This window comes from Nesoenas mayeri, assembly GCF_963082525.1.
Source record: "Nesoenas mayeri genome assembly, chromosome: 4".
Lineage (NCBI taxonomy): Eukaryota > Metazoa > Chordata > Aves > Columbiformes > Columbidae > Nesoenas > Nesoenas mayeri.
In genome coordinates this window covers 60913043-60932899 of record NC_137540.1, presented here as the reverse complement: position 1 = coordinate 60932899, position 19857 = coordinate 60913043, and the positions used below count along the sequence as shown (strand labels likewise).

At 36.5% G+C, this 19857-nt stretch overlaps 2 protein-coding genes across 2 annotated transcripts in view; both read right to left on the bottom strand.

The window, feature by feature from the left end:
* Positions 1 to 358: 358 nt before the first annotated feature.
* The window catches only part of LCORL (ligand dependent nuclear receptor corepressor like), an 81696-nt gene continuing 62197 nt past the window's right edge, over positions 359 to 19857 (bottom strand). The window contains exon 7 of the mRNA XM_080343678.1: positions 359 to 762. Coding sequence (XP_080199804.1) covers positions 579 to 762 — 184 coding nt within the window. The 3' untranslated portion in view covers positions 359 to 578. The remainder of the gene's footprint in view (positions 763 to 19857) is intronic.
* On the bottom strand, positions 953 to 18246 carry LOC308040272 (uncharacterized protein ENSP00000382790 homolog; the record flags this gene model as incomplete). The annotated part of the gene is made up of 3 exons (XM_080344184.1): positions 953 to 1113; positions 13479 to 15463; positions 18095 to 18246. 3 exons carry the CDS (start codon positions 18244 to 18246, stop codon positions 953 to 955), a joined length of 2298 nt encoding a protein of 765 aa, XP_080200310.1.

Below are 19857 nucleotides of genomic sequence, written 5' to 3'. Positions count from 1 at the left end.
AAGAGATTCTCCTGCAGGCTTGGCCTTTCTTGGAGACATCATGGTCATTAAACACGGTCACACAGTTCTCAAGATAAATGAAGATGAAAGCACACTGCAGAAACAAACTGCTTGTTCGACACCTTGCAGTCCATTTGAGAAGGAGATCTCAGCTAATTCACCTTTTCGTTTTACTGCTTTGCTCGAGGTAGTCGTTCTCCACCTGTTACACATTTGTTTGAATTGTCATTACCATAAATCTTTACATGGTGACCTATGCCACAAATTACATAATATATTAACTTTCGTGCACAAAAATAAAATTGGGAAATAAGAATTAAACTTAACATAGAAAAATCACAATACTATTAAAGGGGAACATTTGATTCTGATATAAATTTGTACTGCAAGAATTTCATGATGGTCAGACGTGAAACTTTAAAAATAAAGAAAAAGTACATCAAAATGAATAATGCTAGTAGTAATATAAAGCCAAATCACACAAGATCATTTCAAGATCAATGTAATAAATGCTTATTATTCAGCAGAAAAAAAATCAGGAACAATGTACAAAATAATAGTGCAAGAACAGCTGCAATCTATTTGTTCTCATCCGTTTTGAGATTTTGGTTAAAAACTTTACAGCTGGCGAGAGATGCTGCTGAAAAACTCAGATTCCACTCAGTGGGCTGATTAAGGCACATCTTTATGGACTTCAAATGTTCATTTTCTGTGTTCATGTCTATTGAATTCTGTGGCTCCGAGACTTTCACTTGTAGCGTGCTGTGAGAAGAGAAGTGGGGGTGGGAGAGGGGGAAAAAATGAGAACAAGTTTAGTACGATTTCCTCTTCCCCTGCAAACAAACAAATTGATAAGAGGCAAGATGAGGTGGTGGCAGATCGCGTACACTGTGGAGTTGGGTTCTTTTGGTTTTGTTTGTTTGGTTTTTTACCATACTATGTTCCAGAAACCTCACTGTTCTGTGCTCTCCATGTTGTGAAAGCAGCTGGGGCTTGTGAGTTTTGAGCCAGCCAGGGCCTGTTCACCTGCAGAGAGTGACCCCCGCGTCCTCTGCAGAGCAGAGCAGAGCAGAGCTTGCGCTCTGCCGGCCTTCAATCCTGCCCAGCTCACTGCTGTAAAAACAAGGAGCAGGAACTGCACAAGAACTTGAAGTTGGGTTCTTTTGCTGACCTTAGTACAGCTGTGAGAGGACTAATATATAGACAGATGATATTTTGTTTCAAATATAGGAAAAGTAATACAAAAAGGGAAAGAAACCCTGCCCTTTGTGGGGAACACTTAACAGTGTAGACTGAAACTTACTCTTATTGTTGCCATATAGAATCATAGAACAGAATCATAGATAGTTTCGGTTGGAAGGGATCTTCAAAGCTCATCTAGTCCACCTCCCCTGCAATGAGCAGGGACATCTGCAACTAGATCAGGTTACTCAGAGCCCCGTCGAGCCTGGCCTTGAATGTCTCCAGAAATGGAGCGTCCACCAGCTCTCTGGGCGACCTGGGCCAGTATTATTACCACCCTCATTGTAAAAAAAAGGTCTTATTTCATACATGGAGCACTGTGATTGTGCACACTTCGGTGACAAGAAGGTCGGGTTTGGAAATCCAAATTTCAAGCCTCTACATCCCTACTAATTTCTTTTTCTTACTGCCTGCCTCCTGTAGTGATCTGTGTCCTATGTGCAATTCACTGTTTCTCATCATCCCTTTCAAAAATTTCAAGAACTGCAAGAATGATACTAAGTTGGAAATATTTCTAATTACTCAGATACTAAAAATAAAGTTCTTTTTATGTGATTAGGGGTCAGAGGTAACGATCATGCTATAAACAACCCACACAGAGTTCCTCCTGGCAAAGCGGTATTTAAGCAGCAAAGATATCTCTTCATGGGTCTTGCTGCATTTTCAGGAAAGCAGGTTCACCACAGCATTTAGGTACAAATTATCAAGGACTGAATCTGCTGAAGTATCATGTTCACATGGGTAACAGCAGCTGAGGACATTCAACAATTTTAAGACTATACCCTCAACCATATTAACCCTGTGTTACTCAAATACTATTGACTGACTGACTAAACTTCTTCCCGTGTCATGGCAAGAAGGAAAGACAGCTAAAGTGACAATTCACTGTTACTTTTCACAGATCATCTGAAACACAATTTTAATTCTCTCACATTTTTAAGCAAGCTCTCTAGAAGGCTGTGTGCCCTTCTGACATGGCAGTGAAACGGGTATCGCCAATATACTAACCCTGGTTCCTAACACTCTGTAACTGGGGTGCTGCTCCCATGACCTGCATTTCCTTGTGTCCTTGTTCTTCTGCCTCTATCTTTTGTCTTGTGCCCTTTTCCTTCATTCCTTTCTGGTTTGCATACACCTTTGTCGCTCTGACCCTTTCCTTCCCATAGGAACACAGAAGCAAGCACAGGTGACAGAGATGGCTGCGGGCAGCAACGCTACTGTCTAGAATCTACAGCCTCTTCAGACTGGAGCCTTTTCCCTCCACTGCTGTGAGGAAAGTCAAAGCCTTTTCTCATGACCCCAGGATGAAGTGTGTACACCAGACAGTGCTGGGGCTGACTGCTCAAGTCCTGCAGCTTTCCCGACCCCTACTGATCATGCACTTTCCAGGCATGGCCAGGTGGGAAAACTCAACCTCCTAACAGAAATAATCAACAGCTGATAGGGCTGGAAGGTTGTTTTATTTGAGGGTTTGTTGTTTGGTTTTGGTGGTTGTTGTTGTTACCTGAAAGGCGCATAAATGCCTTGGGAATCAAGAAATTGCAAACTATGATGCAGTAAATACTTGCAAAGTGCTTTAAAGATAGTACATACATAAAACTTGTTTAATGCTGGGCAAGTGCCAGACAGAAAAAGCTAAAGCTTCAGGCTTCTCAAATTATTTGGCATGTTACTTCTGTATAAAAACTTGGTGTTTTCCAAACACCACTGCTAGCACTAACAGGCTGTGTACTAGCGTTTGGTGTAACTGTGACTGTAATTGCTTTCCATTTGCTTGGACTGCAAATGAAAACAGAGTGCTCTGACACTACCCAGCAGCACTCTCCCAGGAGCCCAGTAGCACGGCTTCCCTCTCTGAGGGACTCTCCCACTCTTTAGTTTTTGTACAGATTTCTGTACAAGATGTAAAAGGCAGGACTACACCATATGCTGCTATTTGTCACACAGTAATTTACCTTTTACAAAAGAACTCTAGGAAACTCAAGAGTTTGGCAATTTAAGAGAATGCATAAAACCAGGAATAGAATAATGTTCATGTTCCTGGAGTTCTCCACTATCGCACTAGTAAGAGGCTGGAGGTCCCTTTAACTTCCCAGACAGGCATTTACTGATCTTACACAATGGTCTCTAAAAAAGGTTAGAGTTACCAGTTCTGAAGCCATCTGTTTACTATTCCAGCAATTATCCCCTGTTTTGTTTTTATTCACTTGGGATTGCCTCGGTTCATCAGCTTCTATGCGTGGGATTTTTGGAAGTCAGCTACAGGTGCTTCTGTAACATGGAACATGAATTTCAGCCATGGTACGTTCAATAGTTCTATTTTCATGAGTGAAAATCTGTGGGTCTAGAAAACTGTCAGTGACAACTCCAGGATTGTTTTTCTGTGTGTTGCAGCTCTCAGTTCACCAAGCACCACCACTGAATCACCTCCGAACTTACTGTCTTTCAACAGCATTGGAAAAAGAGGCAATTGCCTGTGTTATTCTAAGAAATCATAGCAGCCAAATCAGAATAATGCCAATGGACTCTGAAGTCCTGTCTGTTCTCCCCTGGCTAAGCAGACAACGCTATGTGTGGTTAAATCTCCACGCCTGCTAGGATCTAAAAGGATCATGTCTCTCCACAAAAATTTCCTTGTATCATTAAAGCAAAAGGAATTAAATAGAAAGATCTTAGAATTCCATCTTCTACTAAAGCAAGCAACAAAGGGGCCTTTCCATGCTCCTAAGAGCTAAAAGAAAGCCCTGCTCTTGCCCATACTTGCAGTTAAAACTACGAGTGCAACTGTTTCTTCCTGAGACTTTGTGTTTGTTTCTTTACTTTTTCCCAAATAATTCACGTATGGGAACAGAATTACTGATTTTTAATAGAAAATCACCATCAAATGTGTGTTTGTATGCCTTAAAATGACTATGAAAGTATCCCTGTAGGGTTATGTTTCTCCAAATCTTTTGCAACATTTATTTAATAGATAAAAACATCTCCCTCCCAACTGGCTGAGAGTGAGGTTGAACTGGATTTTTTACCCTCCTGTCTGACAAAAACTCTGCAAATAGCACTTATTAAGCACCACCATTAATGATGTGCAAATTTACACCTTGGAAAGCGTAAAAGCATTTGTGATCTATAGCTCTGACTTCAGGCTTTTAGAGAGGTTTCAAAAATACTGAGTACAAATAGTAAAACTTCAGCAGCACAAACCAGTTCACTCTGTACAAACTACTCAAACATTTCCCAGAAAAGGAAATAGTGGAATATATTAGATTAAAATCTACAATGGCTATAGTAGCCTCGGCATGCTTTCAAACGGAGATTGATCCAATAATGCAACATAAATTGAAATTAAAGTAAACCAAGCGTGCAGCCAGATTTATTGTCTCTAAAATTTAAACTCATCTTTCCACAATGCCAAATGCAACAACAGAGAAAACTACAAAGGTATTTTAATGTCTTATTTCCATTTATCAAATGGATTTTTTTTTTTTTTTTAATAAGAAATAATTTTTTTCAGCTGAGTGGATGGAATCCCATTTGAGATTCAGAGACAGAAATGCACGCCCTGGACATGGATGGCATACTCAACTAGATCAAAGCAAACTGGGGAAATCAGTAATATCCAGGGAGTCTTTTAAAAATTAGACATAAGTGCTGGGTTTAACACAGCTGGAGTACTAAGACAAATAAAACAGTACACAAGACAGAACCAAGACAGGAGGTGAACCGAATGGAGACAAAGAGATGGGGTGAGAAGTCAGAACCAGCCATAGTCCCAAACTGACATTTTAGTGGAGAAGTTTCTACTGCTGTTCACACTAAGCCAGAAATGTTTTCTTGGTTTCAGGAGAAAATAAAAAGAGGTGGGAATAAGAAAGAAGTAGGAATGAAATAATGAAATATACATGAAATATGTAAGAAATATAGCTAAGAGGCTAGTAGGAATTTGCTGGCACATCAGTGAAAGAGGATTATTTACTGGTAGCTACTTCCTGAAGCTATATATTGAAATAGCCACACACTGTTCAAGGTTTAACTTGCACAAAACCAAAATTACATAGTACAGGATGTTTATTACACTTTTTACATCATTAATTTGGCTTCAAAGCCACAGCACAACAGTAAAAGCAAACAGCACATAGTGTGCATCTCAGGTAAAATGGCAAGTGGAGCAGGTGACAACAGTTTCAGAGTGCGGTCACAGAAACAATGCGACTTTCTCCCTAAAACCAATCAGCTATGGAAAATGTTCTCACTCCATTAAACATAACAGATCACAGACAACATAAAAGGTTTGAATTGCAACATCATGGTAGAAACTGGGAACTAAAACAAGTGTTAAAAAAAAAAAGCTAGAAATTAATCAGACTTGTGCAGCCATGGAAGGATCCAGCTCAGCCCTCATAGCTTCCCAAAATAAAGGTTATTTAGCAGTTCACAGAAGGCACAGGGACCTTAACAAGAAAGCAAAATATTAATGTCAGCTGTCCCTGAAATGGGTATTAAGCAGTGATACAATTTTAGGGCATAACTGAGTCGTGATGATAGTATTAAACCTGTTAAAGAAAAAACTAGTCCTGTGCTCTCCAATCATTCAGAGCGTACGGTCTTCAAACATCTTGGAAACAAAGGCCAGCTAAGAAGCTAACAGTTGAAAGGAAGCATCATTAATTTTATGATGAACGTAATTTATTCTGCACTTAGGTACTGCCATGAAACAAGTCTGCCTCTGATCATCAGTTCCATGAAACGAAACGACCTACTGATAATTTCTATTCATAATCAGAAGCTAGTAGCATGCAAATAAAGTAAAAAGAAAACCCTAAACACCTGTTGTGCAGATAAGTACTGTTTCATTTGCCTCAGAAACATACTATATGCTGGTTTTATTCTCCTTATTCATAATTAACAATGGTTTTGAATGAGGTACAATAAGCCTTGGAGGTTCAAAACTAAGTCTGCTGGTTCGGGCTGTTCTCAGAAGGAACAGAATGCCACCAGCTCAATACTGTGATTTATTATGTAAATCTTGTCATTTCATCTGGATTAATCTCAAATCTTTAATTCATAATAATTATTGTGACACTACAAATGCAACCACATTATCGAGGGAGATGATCTTGGAAATGTGATGAGACAGTCTCTGGGTGGTTTATAGGACACCAGACTTCTGAATTAAAGAAGGTCAAATAATAATTTGCAAATTAGTGATTTCCTTTTCTAAGATTTCTACTAGTTAAATATAATTTAAAAACAGGTCTGAGTAGTAAACTGATCACCATGAAATGTCTCAGGAACAAGTACGATATACAAAAGAATAATTTCTTCAAATATACATATCTGGAACTTTAAACTAGAAAGACAGGTAAGAAACACCACAACAATTTTAAGAATGGATACCATAAGTATAGCTCTTAAATTTGTATTTGTATTGTAAATAAATCTTTTAAATTTTAAAAATAAATGATTGTTACTGAACATTCTGGAATTTATACTAAGTGCCCCAATAAGAACATTGAAACCTAACTGTGAAGTAGAAAGTTTCAAGTAGAAAGCTGCAGGGAAAACATCGCTAGTCGGACTTATTAAAGTGAGTAGTAGAGAAAATAATGTGGGCAAAACACACATGTTGAGAAAAAAAAAATAAATTGAGCATTTAGAAGAGAAAACAAGTCAGTCAGTTGAAAGCTGGCAACCCAACAGGGAGGAAAAAAGAAAGAACAGATGGAGGAGATATGAAAACTGAAGTAATTCCAGATGACACCTTAATGCATTGAAAGGAGAAAGTGGAGAGAGACGTGTCTCAAGAACAACATTATTTTACCAAGGTACACAGCAGCCAATCCGAACATCAAACATCAAAACATTATTTTGAGTTGTGACCTGGTTAGGAACCTGACAAAAATGCATGGAATACTTTTTAATTATTGCTCAGTTACGATAACGAAATTATTTTCTTTAACTAGCAGTGAAATAATTTTTGATTTCTTTTATAGCTTTTTAATAAGGCACTATTAAAAAATCATTGCAAACAATTTTAAAATGCCAATTAACTTCTCAATTGGGAGCTCAATCTAGTTTCTATTTGTAGTATTTAAAATAACTAATGTTCTCTTAAAATGGTACATTAGAATTGTTCTCAGTTCACAGGTAGCATATATCCCTGTATAAATATATTTACGTACAGGTTAAGGAATCATACATTTCTATAAACCTGTATTTGTTAAAAAATATATAACTTGGGTTTCCAAATATTTTATTCAAATTTATTTTAAAATATTTAATATTGTCTTTTAAATTACTAGGAAGTAAACTTTGTCAATGAGGACTCCATAAACCCTCTCTGCTATAACAGGTTACACAGCCAAGAGCACCATCACGTCTCACGTTACATGGAGACCACAGGGCACGACAGTTACCACCAAGGGCAAGAACATCAAGCGATGACGTTGTAGTGGTGTGTGCATGGGAATGCAATATGTTGCTCTTAAAATCTTCTCCTTCCCATATAAAACAATTGCCATCCTGAAACAGCCATCTAATTAGTTGTTGATCTTTGTAAAAATATCTAGCTTAATTAGAACCTGAAGGCCACGGGCAGCTTTCAGAAGCACTCAGTGTGCTGGGGAACACTCAAGATTCAAGGCCATTTTAAAGGGCAGAGGCTCTTTCTTTTTAATGCTGACCACAGGAAGCACCAGAGAAAAAAACAACTTATGATAAAAAATGCTGTCTTTAAAATATGGCAAAAATCTTATTTGTATTAAATTAATAACCAGTTGCAAAAAAAATACAAGGAAGAAGGAACATAAAAAATAAATACGATTTCTAAGAGCTACCAAATGTTTACCTACACTTGAAACAACACTTCAGATAAGTTAATTACATTTAGCACCACTCTGTAAAGCCCCGCAAACAAATGTTTAGACTTTCTCCTATAATACTTTAAAATAAAGAAAACATTTCTATTAGTCTCAAATTTTGTTTAAACAATGTCTTTAAGACACTGTGTAATTACAGCAAAATGAAAGGACACTGCTGGCAAAAGGATAAACAGTGAATTAATGGGGAATTATATTTGGCTTGAAAATCTGAAAAAGGTGTCAAATCAAAGGACAGACTACAACCATCTTTTGATCAAGTGAAAGAGGAACTAGGGAAGGAAAATTTACCCAAGAACACATGCAAAGAACAGCCCAGTCATCTCACACCACTGTAAATCTTCCCCTTGATTCTGGAATCAGAATCTGCACTTTTGAGGAGTAACGAACTGGAAGATTCTAGTGTAAGACACTTTACCAAAATTTGGTGAAAGAAAAAGAAAACACCACTAGCTTTAGCAGCTATACGATAGAGGAATAAAATTAAGAGAGTGTACACATGCCTCCATGAATTAAAGCATCTTTCTTGAACAGGATTATTTTCACAGAGCTCAATACCAAACTGGGGAATTGTTTCAGGATAATTATCCTTCTTTGTGATGGTTGGGCTACATAGATGTTTTATTCACAAGTTACGTCATCACAAGCTCTGTTGCTTGATCTCTACCCTTTTCTATCTAAAATCAACCAAAGCTCTGCTTTAAGGCAGAAAACTTGTAACAGAAGAGAGGATTTCAAAAAGGATACGTATTTGTCATATTTTCAAAAATCCTAGGTAGGCCTGGGAAAACTATTTTATCTTCTGGAGAAAAGCTTAAGCAGAGAGACAGAAGCCTATTTATTTTTACATAACATTATCAGTTCCCTAAAGAAAGCTGAAAAATTCAACCATTTCCTCAGAACAGAACAAACAGGAAAACATGAGTTTCTCAGTTTCTGAGGAAATCAGATTAAATTAAAAAGAGATTAACAAACCAATATGGAATAAAATGATGACACCACCCCCCTCCCCTCCCCCCCCCCCCGCTTTTGTATAAAACTGGGTATGTAAATCCTACACACAGGCTTAATGATCACAACACTAAACTACAGAAAAGTTCTTGCAGGTAAAGAAGCTTAAAGACTTCAGAGTTGAGTTCGTTGCAAGTCTACTATTCGGATAAGCAAAAGTCAAAATCCTTAGCTCGGAACCCTCAAAACAACACGAGGAAGAGCATAACCCAAGGTAACATGTAAATGATCACAGTTTTAAAAAAAACACCACCCAAAAATAATGCATCTCATATTAGACCACATACATGACAGGAGAGAAAGACAAAGGAACGACAAACTATAAAATTGCATTTGGCAAGTGGAATTCTGGAGTGTAAAACAAGATAGAGTATTAGACTGTGGTATTCGAGTTGCTGTTGTTGCATTCAGGGGAATGAGGCAGAGACCATTAAGTTCATTAAATGAGTCAGGATTTATTATACATGTATAGCCAACTATATATCAAGTCTACCTTGACAGAAGTGCTTCTATACTTTTGCATTAAAATGGCCCATTTACTGAGAGCAGTCATTCATTCAAATATTGTTTCTACATTTTCTATTAATTGTCTTAATTTGGTTTATGGCTGGTTTGTGAAAAAGTAACTTTTCTGGCAATTGCAGTTCTGAAAATGTCTATCTGCTTACTCTGCATCACAAGTGAAACTTACTCTGAAGCCAAGTAACCTTCTGATAAAAAGCCTTTGTGAAAAGAGCTGAGACATGGCTGCTGAAAAGGATTGCTCAGAATCAACAAGATATAATGACTGTTACACTATATCCCTTCTGCATTTCACCTAAAAGAAAACAAAAGCTGAAGAGGCTTGCTTTTTTTGTCACTACATCACTGGTTTGAGACTAATGTCTCCCACAGCAGTGGGAATGCAATTCACATTGTGTAGCCTTGTCACCACTGGATTGCCCTGCCATAAAACAAATAAACAACAATACTGGAATATTAATGCCATGCTAATACAGATGTGTAAAAAGAGTTCCTAACACTTTTTCCCTCCCAGTTTTAAGAAAATTTAACAGTAACAGAAATCAAGCTTAAAAAAAGTTCTCTGTTGTGCATACAAAATAACATCTATATTAATATGACAATCAAGAGACCAATTAGACTTATTAAAAATACCAAGTTTTCATAGTTAAATTACTAACACTTGTAGTCAACTTTGAAATGATCACAAAGATTCGCAAATTCTCATTTTAAGTACTGCATTAACTTGATCTCATTAAGATAGCATTCAAATATAATGAAAAATTATAATTGAAAATTTATATTCTCTCCCAAGCAATACAATAGATTCTCTTCTAAAACCCCAGACTACATAAAGCCAAATTATCAGGGAGAAAATAAAGAAGATCATTTTAGATGAGGAAAATACTGTAGCTTCAAGGGATCTATATTGATTATTAAAAGGTTTCCTGTGAGAACTCTCACCCTGATAGAAAGTGTAAGCAGGCAGGTGTATCATGTCACCGCAGGCTGCAGTACTGCCCGCTGCTGTAGTATGTCCACAGCCTCCTTTGCCTCTGGGATGAATCCACCCTCTGAAGGAAACTGTTAAAATACTCAGTATATTCTAAGTTCCTAAAATGGAGTCTTTTATTGCGTCCCTTTGTGCTGTTGGATAAGTTTCTCTATTTTAGCTTGGATCTCCTGAAGCCTTTTTGGATCTTTTTTGACCTAGTCCTAAGCATGTGAATGTGGTTTTCGGTGTTAAAAGGAAACACACTGAACCACCCTCATGGAAAGAAACATAAACGCTTGCCTAAAAACATGCTTATGTCATTTTCTTTGCCACCACAGACAGTAATAATGTTTCAGTGTTGTTAAAGAAATTAAAACGGTCAGAATACAGATTTACAGTAAAAGGGAACTGCCCCTCTACACATCAAACGCATCGTTGAAGTAACATTTCAGAAGCCAAGCAGTAACAACCAGCATACGGACCAATGTATCTACCACCCACCTTATCTTGAGTAAAGCAGGCAGTTATGAAAAAGCGATCAACTCTTGCCTCTTGCTACAATGAGTACATGGAGAGTCCTGTTTGCTTGATACTACCTTGAGCTGTTAAGAACTCAATTGCTTTATTCCCACTTGCACATCCTAACAAAAACTGAGTACGCATACAAGTGCAATAGCAGCATTCTGCCTGCCACCACGCTTCACAATAAAACAGCATCACAACACCTCTCTTTCAAGAGTATTTGCTAACACAACATGATCAGCAAAACTTGAAGAGAAACTTTAAAATATTGACCATAAATGTGCATATAAGAACATTTCAAGCATGGCAACAGAACAATGGTATAATTTGTAATACCACATCAACAAAAAACCAATCCAAAGAACATATGAATGAATAACGATGTTTTCACGTGCATTACACTTCCAGATGCAGGAATTACATTTGAAAAGACATGCATGCACAGCTAGAAATCATGTTCCTAGGCTAAAAATGTTTATATGATTTCCTTGGCTAGTACAGACAGTACACAATGTTGAATCGACATGCCAAAACAAGACATCCTTTCCGTATCAGACAATCCCCCTAAAAATGCTTCGAGGTTACAAGTGTGGGGAAAATTCCAGAATGGCAATACGTTGTATTTTAACATTTCCGTCAACAACGAACTTTGTCATATCCTTTCTAAAGACAACAACTGATATGAGAAACTATGAGTAAAATGGAAAATAACAAAAGTTGCAAATGAAAGAATGTAAAATATCAAAATAGTTATCAGATTTCCTAAAGATCCAAAACTAAAGGAGGAAAGTTATCAGGTAAATAAAACTGATTCCCAATTAAAACTAACATGAGACCATATCACAGTAATAGATCTTATATTGCCATAGCAATAAAAAGTTTAATGATAAATATAATTCGAATGCAAAATTTTCTTAACTAGAGTCAAAATTATGAATTAAAAGTATGAGAGAGCTCTTTCTTCATTTACAAAGAAAAAAGAAGCAGATGGATGTTACCCTTTTCTAGTTCTGTTTTTTTTACATCAGTCTGGTGTCAAGGTTTGAACTTGTTAAAAACTAGTTTTTTATGTTGAATGTGACCCCAAATCAGTGAATTAAAATACAAAATAATAGTCTAAAGATAAAAAAATGCTGTACTTTGGAAAAGCATTGAATGAGCTTAATATAAAGAATTTTATATATCACATAAAGCACAAAAGAAATAAAGTATACAAAAAGCATAATATAATTTATATTACAACTTAAGTTAACTTTTCAGTTTATTATCAGGGATAGTTTTCTACAATATAGAACACAAAGATGGACATACGATTTTGCTCTGATATTTTGAATAGTTTTTTTTATTCTTCGAGCAATATAATCAGATTATTTAATACAATATTGTTTCTACAAATGAATATTTCTGCAATAATTTCATTCCTACTGCAGAACTTTTTACTTGGTATTTCACACCTTAGTTATTATACTGAAACAAGTTGGGACTTCTGTTTCAGGAGACCTCTTCACAAAACAAAAGAAAGAATGTCACAAGTGTTCTCTTTTTGTAAGTAATACAATGTCTTTTCTGAGATCACCCGTTTTTTTAACAATGTATTATAAATATCTAGCTTTAAAAATGGATTTAATTTCACACTAGCCTAAAAAGATTCCAAGCCAATGCATTTAGCATAGTAAGTGTATATTGTACTTGTCTAGAATAATTCTGCATTTTAAATTGTTCTGTAAGGATTCAATGCACAACCCCTTTAGAGTCAGATTTCATTTGGCATTGAATGGATACTAAAACGGATCTCTGAATGAATACTTCTCAGAAGTACGCAGTACTGGTTTTTACTGCATAAAACCATTACAGATTTACATTAGAAATCAATGACTTTTTTTAAACAACTATTTGTTAATATACTGAATTTCTGCATCATTTTATAATTTACTCCTCCTCACAATATGAGAAACTAGACAGTAGAATGAAATTCTGTTCCTTTTGAAATTAATAACCAGCTGCAACTGACTTCGGATACGTCAGAACTTGACCTGTTGTCTGTCTGAATTATATTAGCTCTTTTTCTTTTATCGTGGTTTGCTACAGCCATAATAGAATGTAACACACCTATCAGAGCTGAAAGATTTGTATTACATACTATATACATTTCAAGCTGCACTTCCTGCATTATTCTGGTAGCATACAATGGTTAATTTCATTACCTCTCTGAAATTAAACTGAATATCATGCAATAAAAAAACCCCCAAGGAGTAAACAAAGTGCTTAGTTGTTCGACTTATCCAATTCTTTAAGATTGCAATTTTAAGATGAAGGGGGGAACAGGAACTTACCTACTTGGTACTTTGGGTAATAAGTTGCCATTTGTCCACCACTGCATGATTGTCTCTTATGCCTTTTTCTGATATTTGTATCAGTGGTCTCCCATTGCGGACTTTTTCTTTTGTTTATTCTGATAAGAACTTCAGAACTACCAGCAGGATTATCACCATGGTTTACATCACTACTTAATGTTCTACTGTGAAACTGGCCATCCAGCCTTTCAGTCACTGTAGAAGAATTAGATCGTTTAGATATTTCCATTTCATTTTCTTGTTTCTTTAATGCATTTTGTTTAGTAGAATGGGACCTTAAAAGAGGATGCCTTTTTTCTTCCATATAGGCCTGACTGCTTTTACTTTCAATAGCTTCGGGAGAATAAATGACATTATTTAACTTAAATGAATTGTGCTGCTCAATGTGGTTGATTTTTCTCAGAAATATTCTACAATCTTTAAAGGTTTTGGCTTTCCAAGTATTTTGAAAGAGTTTATCTTGGCTTTGTTCTTTTCTAACATTTTGCTGGCAACAAACTGTTCCATTTGTCTCTGTATGTGACTTAAGTATATTTGCTAAACCAGGATGTGGGTTAAAGTCAGAAGATCCCATCATCTGTTGAACAAATGCATCTCTGGCTTCATTTGCTGTTGGCAGGAGGTGACTCTGAGATTCTACCAAAGTCTGAGCGGGATGGATTTCTACCGTATTTTTTTTCTGGAGCTTGGGTATTTCATCCTGGCTTTCCCCACTTGCACTTGTAAACAACTGGCTTTGGCAAAAGAACTGCAAATTTTTCTTTTTCGAGTTCCAGCCTCCGGGAGCCTGATTATACAGCTTTTTCGTTTGTCCCCACCTATCACGCTGTAACTTCTTAAATTCATTTCTTTTTAATCTGGCTAACGTAAAATTCCTTTTCATGCTTAAGACTGGAGATCTCACCATGTTATGTAACATTTGTAATTTCCCTGCTGGTTTGGAAGGAGAGGATAGTGCAAACTTTTTAAAGTGCTTTCTGAAAGGGCAAGTACTAACATCGGATTGTTTAGTTTCCACCTTTATCTCTCTAGTGCTAACTACTTCTAAAGGATTGCGAGCATTTGCCTTTCTCACTAGAGAAAGAGACTGTGTTTCTGTAGTTTGCATAAACCAGGTGCAGAGCTCATTCATATTACACTTTTTCTGAAAAAGCATTTTTATAGGCGATGTTTCAAATTCTACGAGGCAGGGGTCTAAAGGGTTTGCCATTTCAGTATTACAGTCTTGTTCAATGGGATCCCTTTTTTCACAAACAAATTTATCAAACTCATTTCCCCCCACTCTCAACCAGGTATTAGTTACCTGCTCAAATCTATTATTTAGTTCTTCCAACAAAGTGTCACTTGACGTGGAAGTAGCCCACCACCTGAGAGAGGGATTCCATGAAAAAATGGGGTCTGATGATACTTCATTAAAGGGCCTGAATTCACCATCCTTAAGATCCTTTTTTGCATTTCCTGAATTTCTTGGTTCTGAGGTATCTTTGGATGCTGTGCTCTGATTTGATTGCCACTGTTTTTCCTTTCGATCTTTAGCTTTTTTCAAATGGAGTTTGTAAGATTTCTGCAGTAAGGCACTTCTACATGTAAATGCACTAGAAGATGCTAATGAATGTAAAAAATGCAGTGAGGGTTTTCTGTCTCTAGCAGAATGCCTCATTGGAATTTCACGTTTTCTTGACACTGTTGTAATAACGTTGTTTGATCCATTCTCTCTAGAATCTTTCTGCATGCTCTTTACTTGACCCATATTATTGGACAGCTGATTTTTTCTCTCCTGTGGGATGTTTTTTTCTAACACATTCTGCTGTTGTAAAGGAGGCAAACAGTTGCTAATACTCACTTTTCTTTCCTGAGGTGAAACTCTATTCACGGTCACTGATATGCCGGAGATTTTTACCTTTGCTGGCCTACCAGGTTTTCGAATGGTGGTTAACGGTTTCTTAATTGGCCGTAGGATATTGCTGCAAGGAAGAGGCGATGCTAGGTTACTCTTGATAGGTCTGACATAGTCATAACCAGAGACCTCATTTTCAGTAGAAGAATTCTGTAAGGCTTTTACAATTTCGGTCAAAGCATTTTCAGTTTCTGGATTGTGCCTCACTTTGCTGTGGTCATTAGCAAAATTAGAATCAATGTGTTGTGTGGGCAGAATGCTGATTACATTTAGATTACCTTCAGAAACATGTCTCTTAGTTCTTCTTGACCTTCCGAAAACAACTGTCACAGTGATATTTTTGTTGCTGTTAACTTCTTCCATTACTGCTGCATCAGATTTGGGATTTTTACCATCACTGCTAAGCTCTGGTCTACGTTCTGTGCTTTCCGTCACATCTATTTTTGGTTTTGGAGGCCGTCCAATAGGTCTCTTAACCTGCTTAACAACCTGAGGACCTATTTTCTTTGGCCTACCAGGCTTTCTTTTTAAAACTGATTCGATGCTAATGCTTGATTTCTCCACAGCCTCACCATTTTGTTTCAAGTCACTTAAGTTAGTTTGACCAACTGGACAAGAGCTTGTAATTGTTTCCGCATAAACACAACTTGACGACTCCTTGGTATCATTTTCATTGTGATCACAATCCTTGACAGAGATGGCATGAGAAAGATCTCCTGTGGCGTCTTTATCTAACAAAGCGTTTGTGTGCCCCTGAAACAAACAGATATCTGTGCTTCCTTTAGAAGATGCGGCTGCAGATGTCAAAGTATATTTGACTCCTTCACTACTATTAACCTCTGAGACAAACATAAGCTTAATAGGACTAGAGTAGTTTAAGGGAGAAGGGATATCCCCAGCTTCAGAAGTTGTGTGCAAACCCCCATTACTGGAAGTTGAACTGGATGAATCAAAGGTCAGAGATTTCAAAAGGCCATCATTAATTTCTTGATCTATAACCATTTCTTGTTTGTTGGTTGTCACACACACAGATTTGGTTTTACTGTTGCTTGGCACATAGGAATGTGGAAAGAAGCTTTGTCCTGCGCATCCCGTTTCCCCCACAGTGAAAGGTAAGCCTTTCCTAGCAGCTTGGTTCATAACCTCTTCATATGCATGATCTTTTAGTTTCTGGCTTATTTTGTAACTATCCAGCAATGAATTGTTAGTCTTTCTGGCCAAGTTTATTGTATCTTCTAAACGCTCTACAACAACTTGCAGATTTGTGTCTCTCACAATTTTGCTTATATTTATGTCACTGCATCTTTCACCATAAGCATCTTTATTTATTTTCATTTTTTCCAAACTTTCCAAAGACTTTTTTGCGTTGGGTGACTTTCTAAACACAATATTGTTCGTTACATACACAGAGTACCACCCAGGAGGCACAACGTTACGTTTAGTTCTGCCCAGGATTCCAATACTCTCATCCTGTAGAGGAATATGATCAATCTCTTTTAAGGTTGCACAATCTCCTTGTGTTTTTGCAAGGTTTGGCTGGCCGGTGGCAATAGCACTGTTTTCTGAAAAAACTAGAAAGCTGGAGCTGGTTTGAAAATTAGTAAGAGGTAGTTTGAAAGACTCTGTTTGGTGTACTGGAAAGCACATTGGTTTGGTCTGGCAATTCGTGCACGGATTACTTTCAAGATGTTGCAAAGCCTCATCTTCTATCACAGTAAAACTGTGAGTTTTATTTGGATATATTTTATCAATTTTTTTTGTAGATTTCTTTGCATTTCTCTCAGAAATTGATTTTTTTCTTACAAGAGTTTCATCAAGGCTTGCAAGCTCCCTCTTGATTTGCAAAGACTGTCGTCGAATGAATGGCGAATCAGGAGAATTATACGTCGCAAATAAAGTTTCCTGCCGCTTGCGAAATCTTGTTTGGATAATTTTGTTTTCCATTTGTTTATCATGTTGGTGAAGCAATTCCATAAAGCTGTAATCACTTGCCTTAGCATTATGCAAAAGTGAGGTTATGAAGTCTCCTAATTTAACATCATTTTCTGGTGCCCTGTCACTGCTGGAAAGTTTGACAGGATTTGTTGCTATATCTGTAGTGTCTATTGATTTTAACTTTTCATTAATACGGTCTATTAAATCTTGAAAAATGGCAGAATGTTCACCTTTCTCAGCCTTCTCAGAATTTATATAATAATTGTAGCTTTCTTGGTCTGTTGATAGCAACGTTCCATCTGAATATTCAGTCTCTTTTCCTCTGCACGTTTTGCCTTCGTATTCAAATTCTCCTTTACTTCCTTCAGCCGGCAAGAGGGACGGAGGCTGGTTGATGGATATTTCAAGCTTGTTATTGTCTAAAGTTGGAAAATCTATAACTGATCCTTCCAATGATTCGAATTCTTTACTTTGTACAGGTGATAGTGGAGGCGGCGATGGGCTCCGAGATCTATTTGAATTTTTAATGCTGTTCAAGAGATCACAATCCTTAGTTGAATATGTACATGCTGCTACTTTCACAGAATGCCTGTTATAATTTTGCAATTGTTCAGCACAACACTTATGAGAACTACATGTTTTGTTCACCATTGTCTTAATACATCCAATTGCTACAGCTTGGCATGACAAAGAATGAAAATCTTTAATACAAACAGACAGAGGTGGTAAACAAGCGTTTGGTTTTTGATTTTGTAAACAGCACCTTTTTGTCAGCATATGTCCATTGCAATTGCAAAATGAAATGTGAACATCCTCTTCAGTAAGGGAAGTGGGAGTTTCAGAGTGGACCAAATGTGTTTGCTTGCAACCGCATACTATAGGAACATTTTCATCTTGTATTAAAAATTTTAACATTGCCAAAGTCTGTTGCCAGTGATATGAACAAAAAGACTCCAAAACTTTGTTTAATGTTGATTTTCCTTTTTCCAAATTAGTTGTTTCCTCTGAATTTGCATCAGCTGTTGAGCTTGAACTGAAAATGAAAACAAATCAAAACAAAATATAAATTACAGTAAAACACCATATCTAATGTTTGTTATAATGGTTAAACTGAAGCCTAAAAAGCTGAAGTTTGCAAAACAGTTCTGTTCTATCTGCACTATTCAATCACACTTGCAAGTATCGCTAGCAATGATGTGCACTTTATCTATAGCAGTGATAGTCCTACCATAAGAAAAATAATCAGGAAAAAATGAAGGGACTAAAAGAACAGCTTGAAACATAACTTCTCATATCTAAGTGTAATTACAATAATGTTAACTTTCTATTACTTCAAACTACCTTAGTCATTAATGAAGAAAAACCTCACCATGAACCCGGGGAGCTCAGTATTACTCCCATTTCACAAAGGGAGGCACTGAGAGGGGAAATGACTTGCCTAAGGTCACAACTCAGAGTTGCGGCCGAGGCAAGAAGTGATCCACCTCTCCTGAATCCCAGCCTAAGATATTCATATACCAAAGTGTATTGAACGCTCTTCAGGATACTCTTAAAGATCTTTCTAAAGACATTTTTATTTCTATATTTATTTTTAAAGAAGACTTAGGCTAATAGAAGATGGAAAAAATAACCGTTTGCTACTGTTAGTGCTCTTCACAGACAGAAGTTTTCCTTCTGGTTTTTAAATAAACTGCAGTGGTGCATCACAGGCTCTTCACTGCAATATATTACACACACATACACACACGTGCACACACACACACATGTATTCCTTCTTTAAACAGAAACAGAGATAATCACCACTGGAATAAATAACTTCTATAACAAAGGTTAGTATCCTTTAAATCTCAAATACAGGGTAGGCCTATATCTAAATAAGATTTCCGAGCAGTTGTTCTCAAAGATATTAAGTGAAAATAAAGTAACTTATAAAATACTACCTTTGCTATTTAATTTATTTCTTATAAATTATTAAAACTAATGTCACTACTTACCTAAACAATCATTTATATTGAAAAGCTGAGAATTTTCCATGGTAGAAATTAATACAGATATTTCTGCAATTAAATACAAAATCCTTATGCTGGATAGCAACTATCAACAGATAGTTAACACCTAATTCAAGTGTTTTACTGAAACCAATCGCATGAGCAGAAAATGTTAGAAGAATTCTGTTTTAGAAAAGTATGTATTGTTTAAACATATCACCAAACTCTGAACATGGCACTAACTTTTTGCCTTATTAGCTCCTGTAATTTTTTGCATTTAGGTCTGTATTTTGGAAAAAAAAAAAAAAAAAGAATCATTTTAATTAGGTTTACAACTGTATTGATTGAGGAACATACATATTTAAAACTTAATGTGCTGTATTAATATAAAGTTACCAATTCATTACCTCATACCTGATGTTATTAGCATCAATAGTAAATTTAAGTTTCAGGTTTCTTACTGGAATTTATACATACAAATTTCTATTTTTACTGTGCTACATGAATTTTAATGCTTAGAGCTTAAAAACAGCCAACT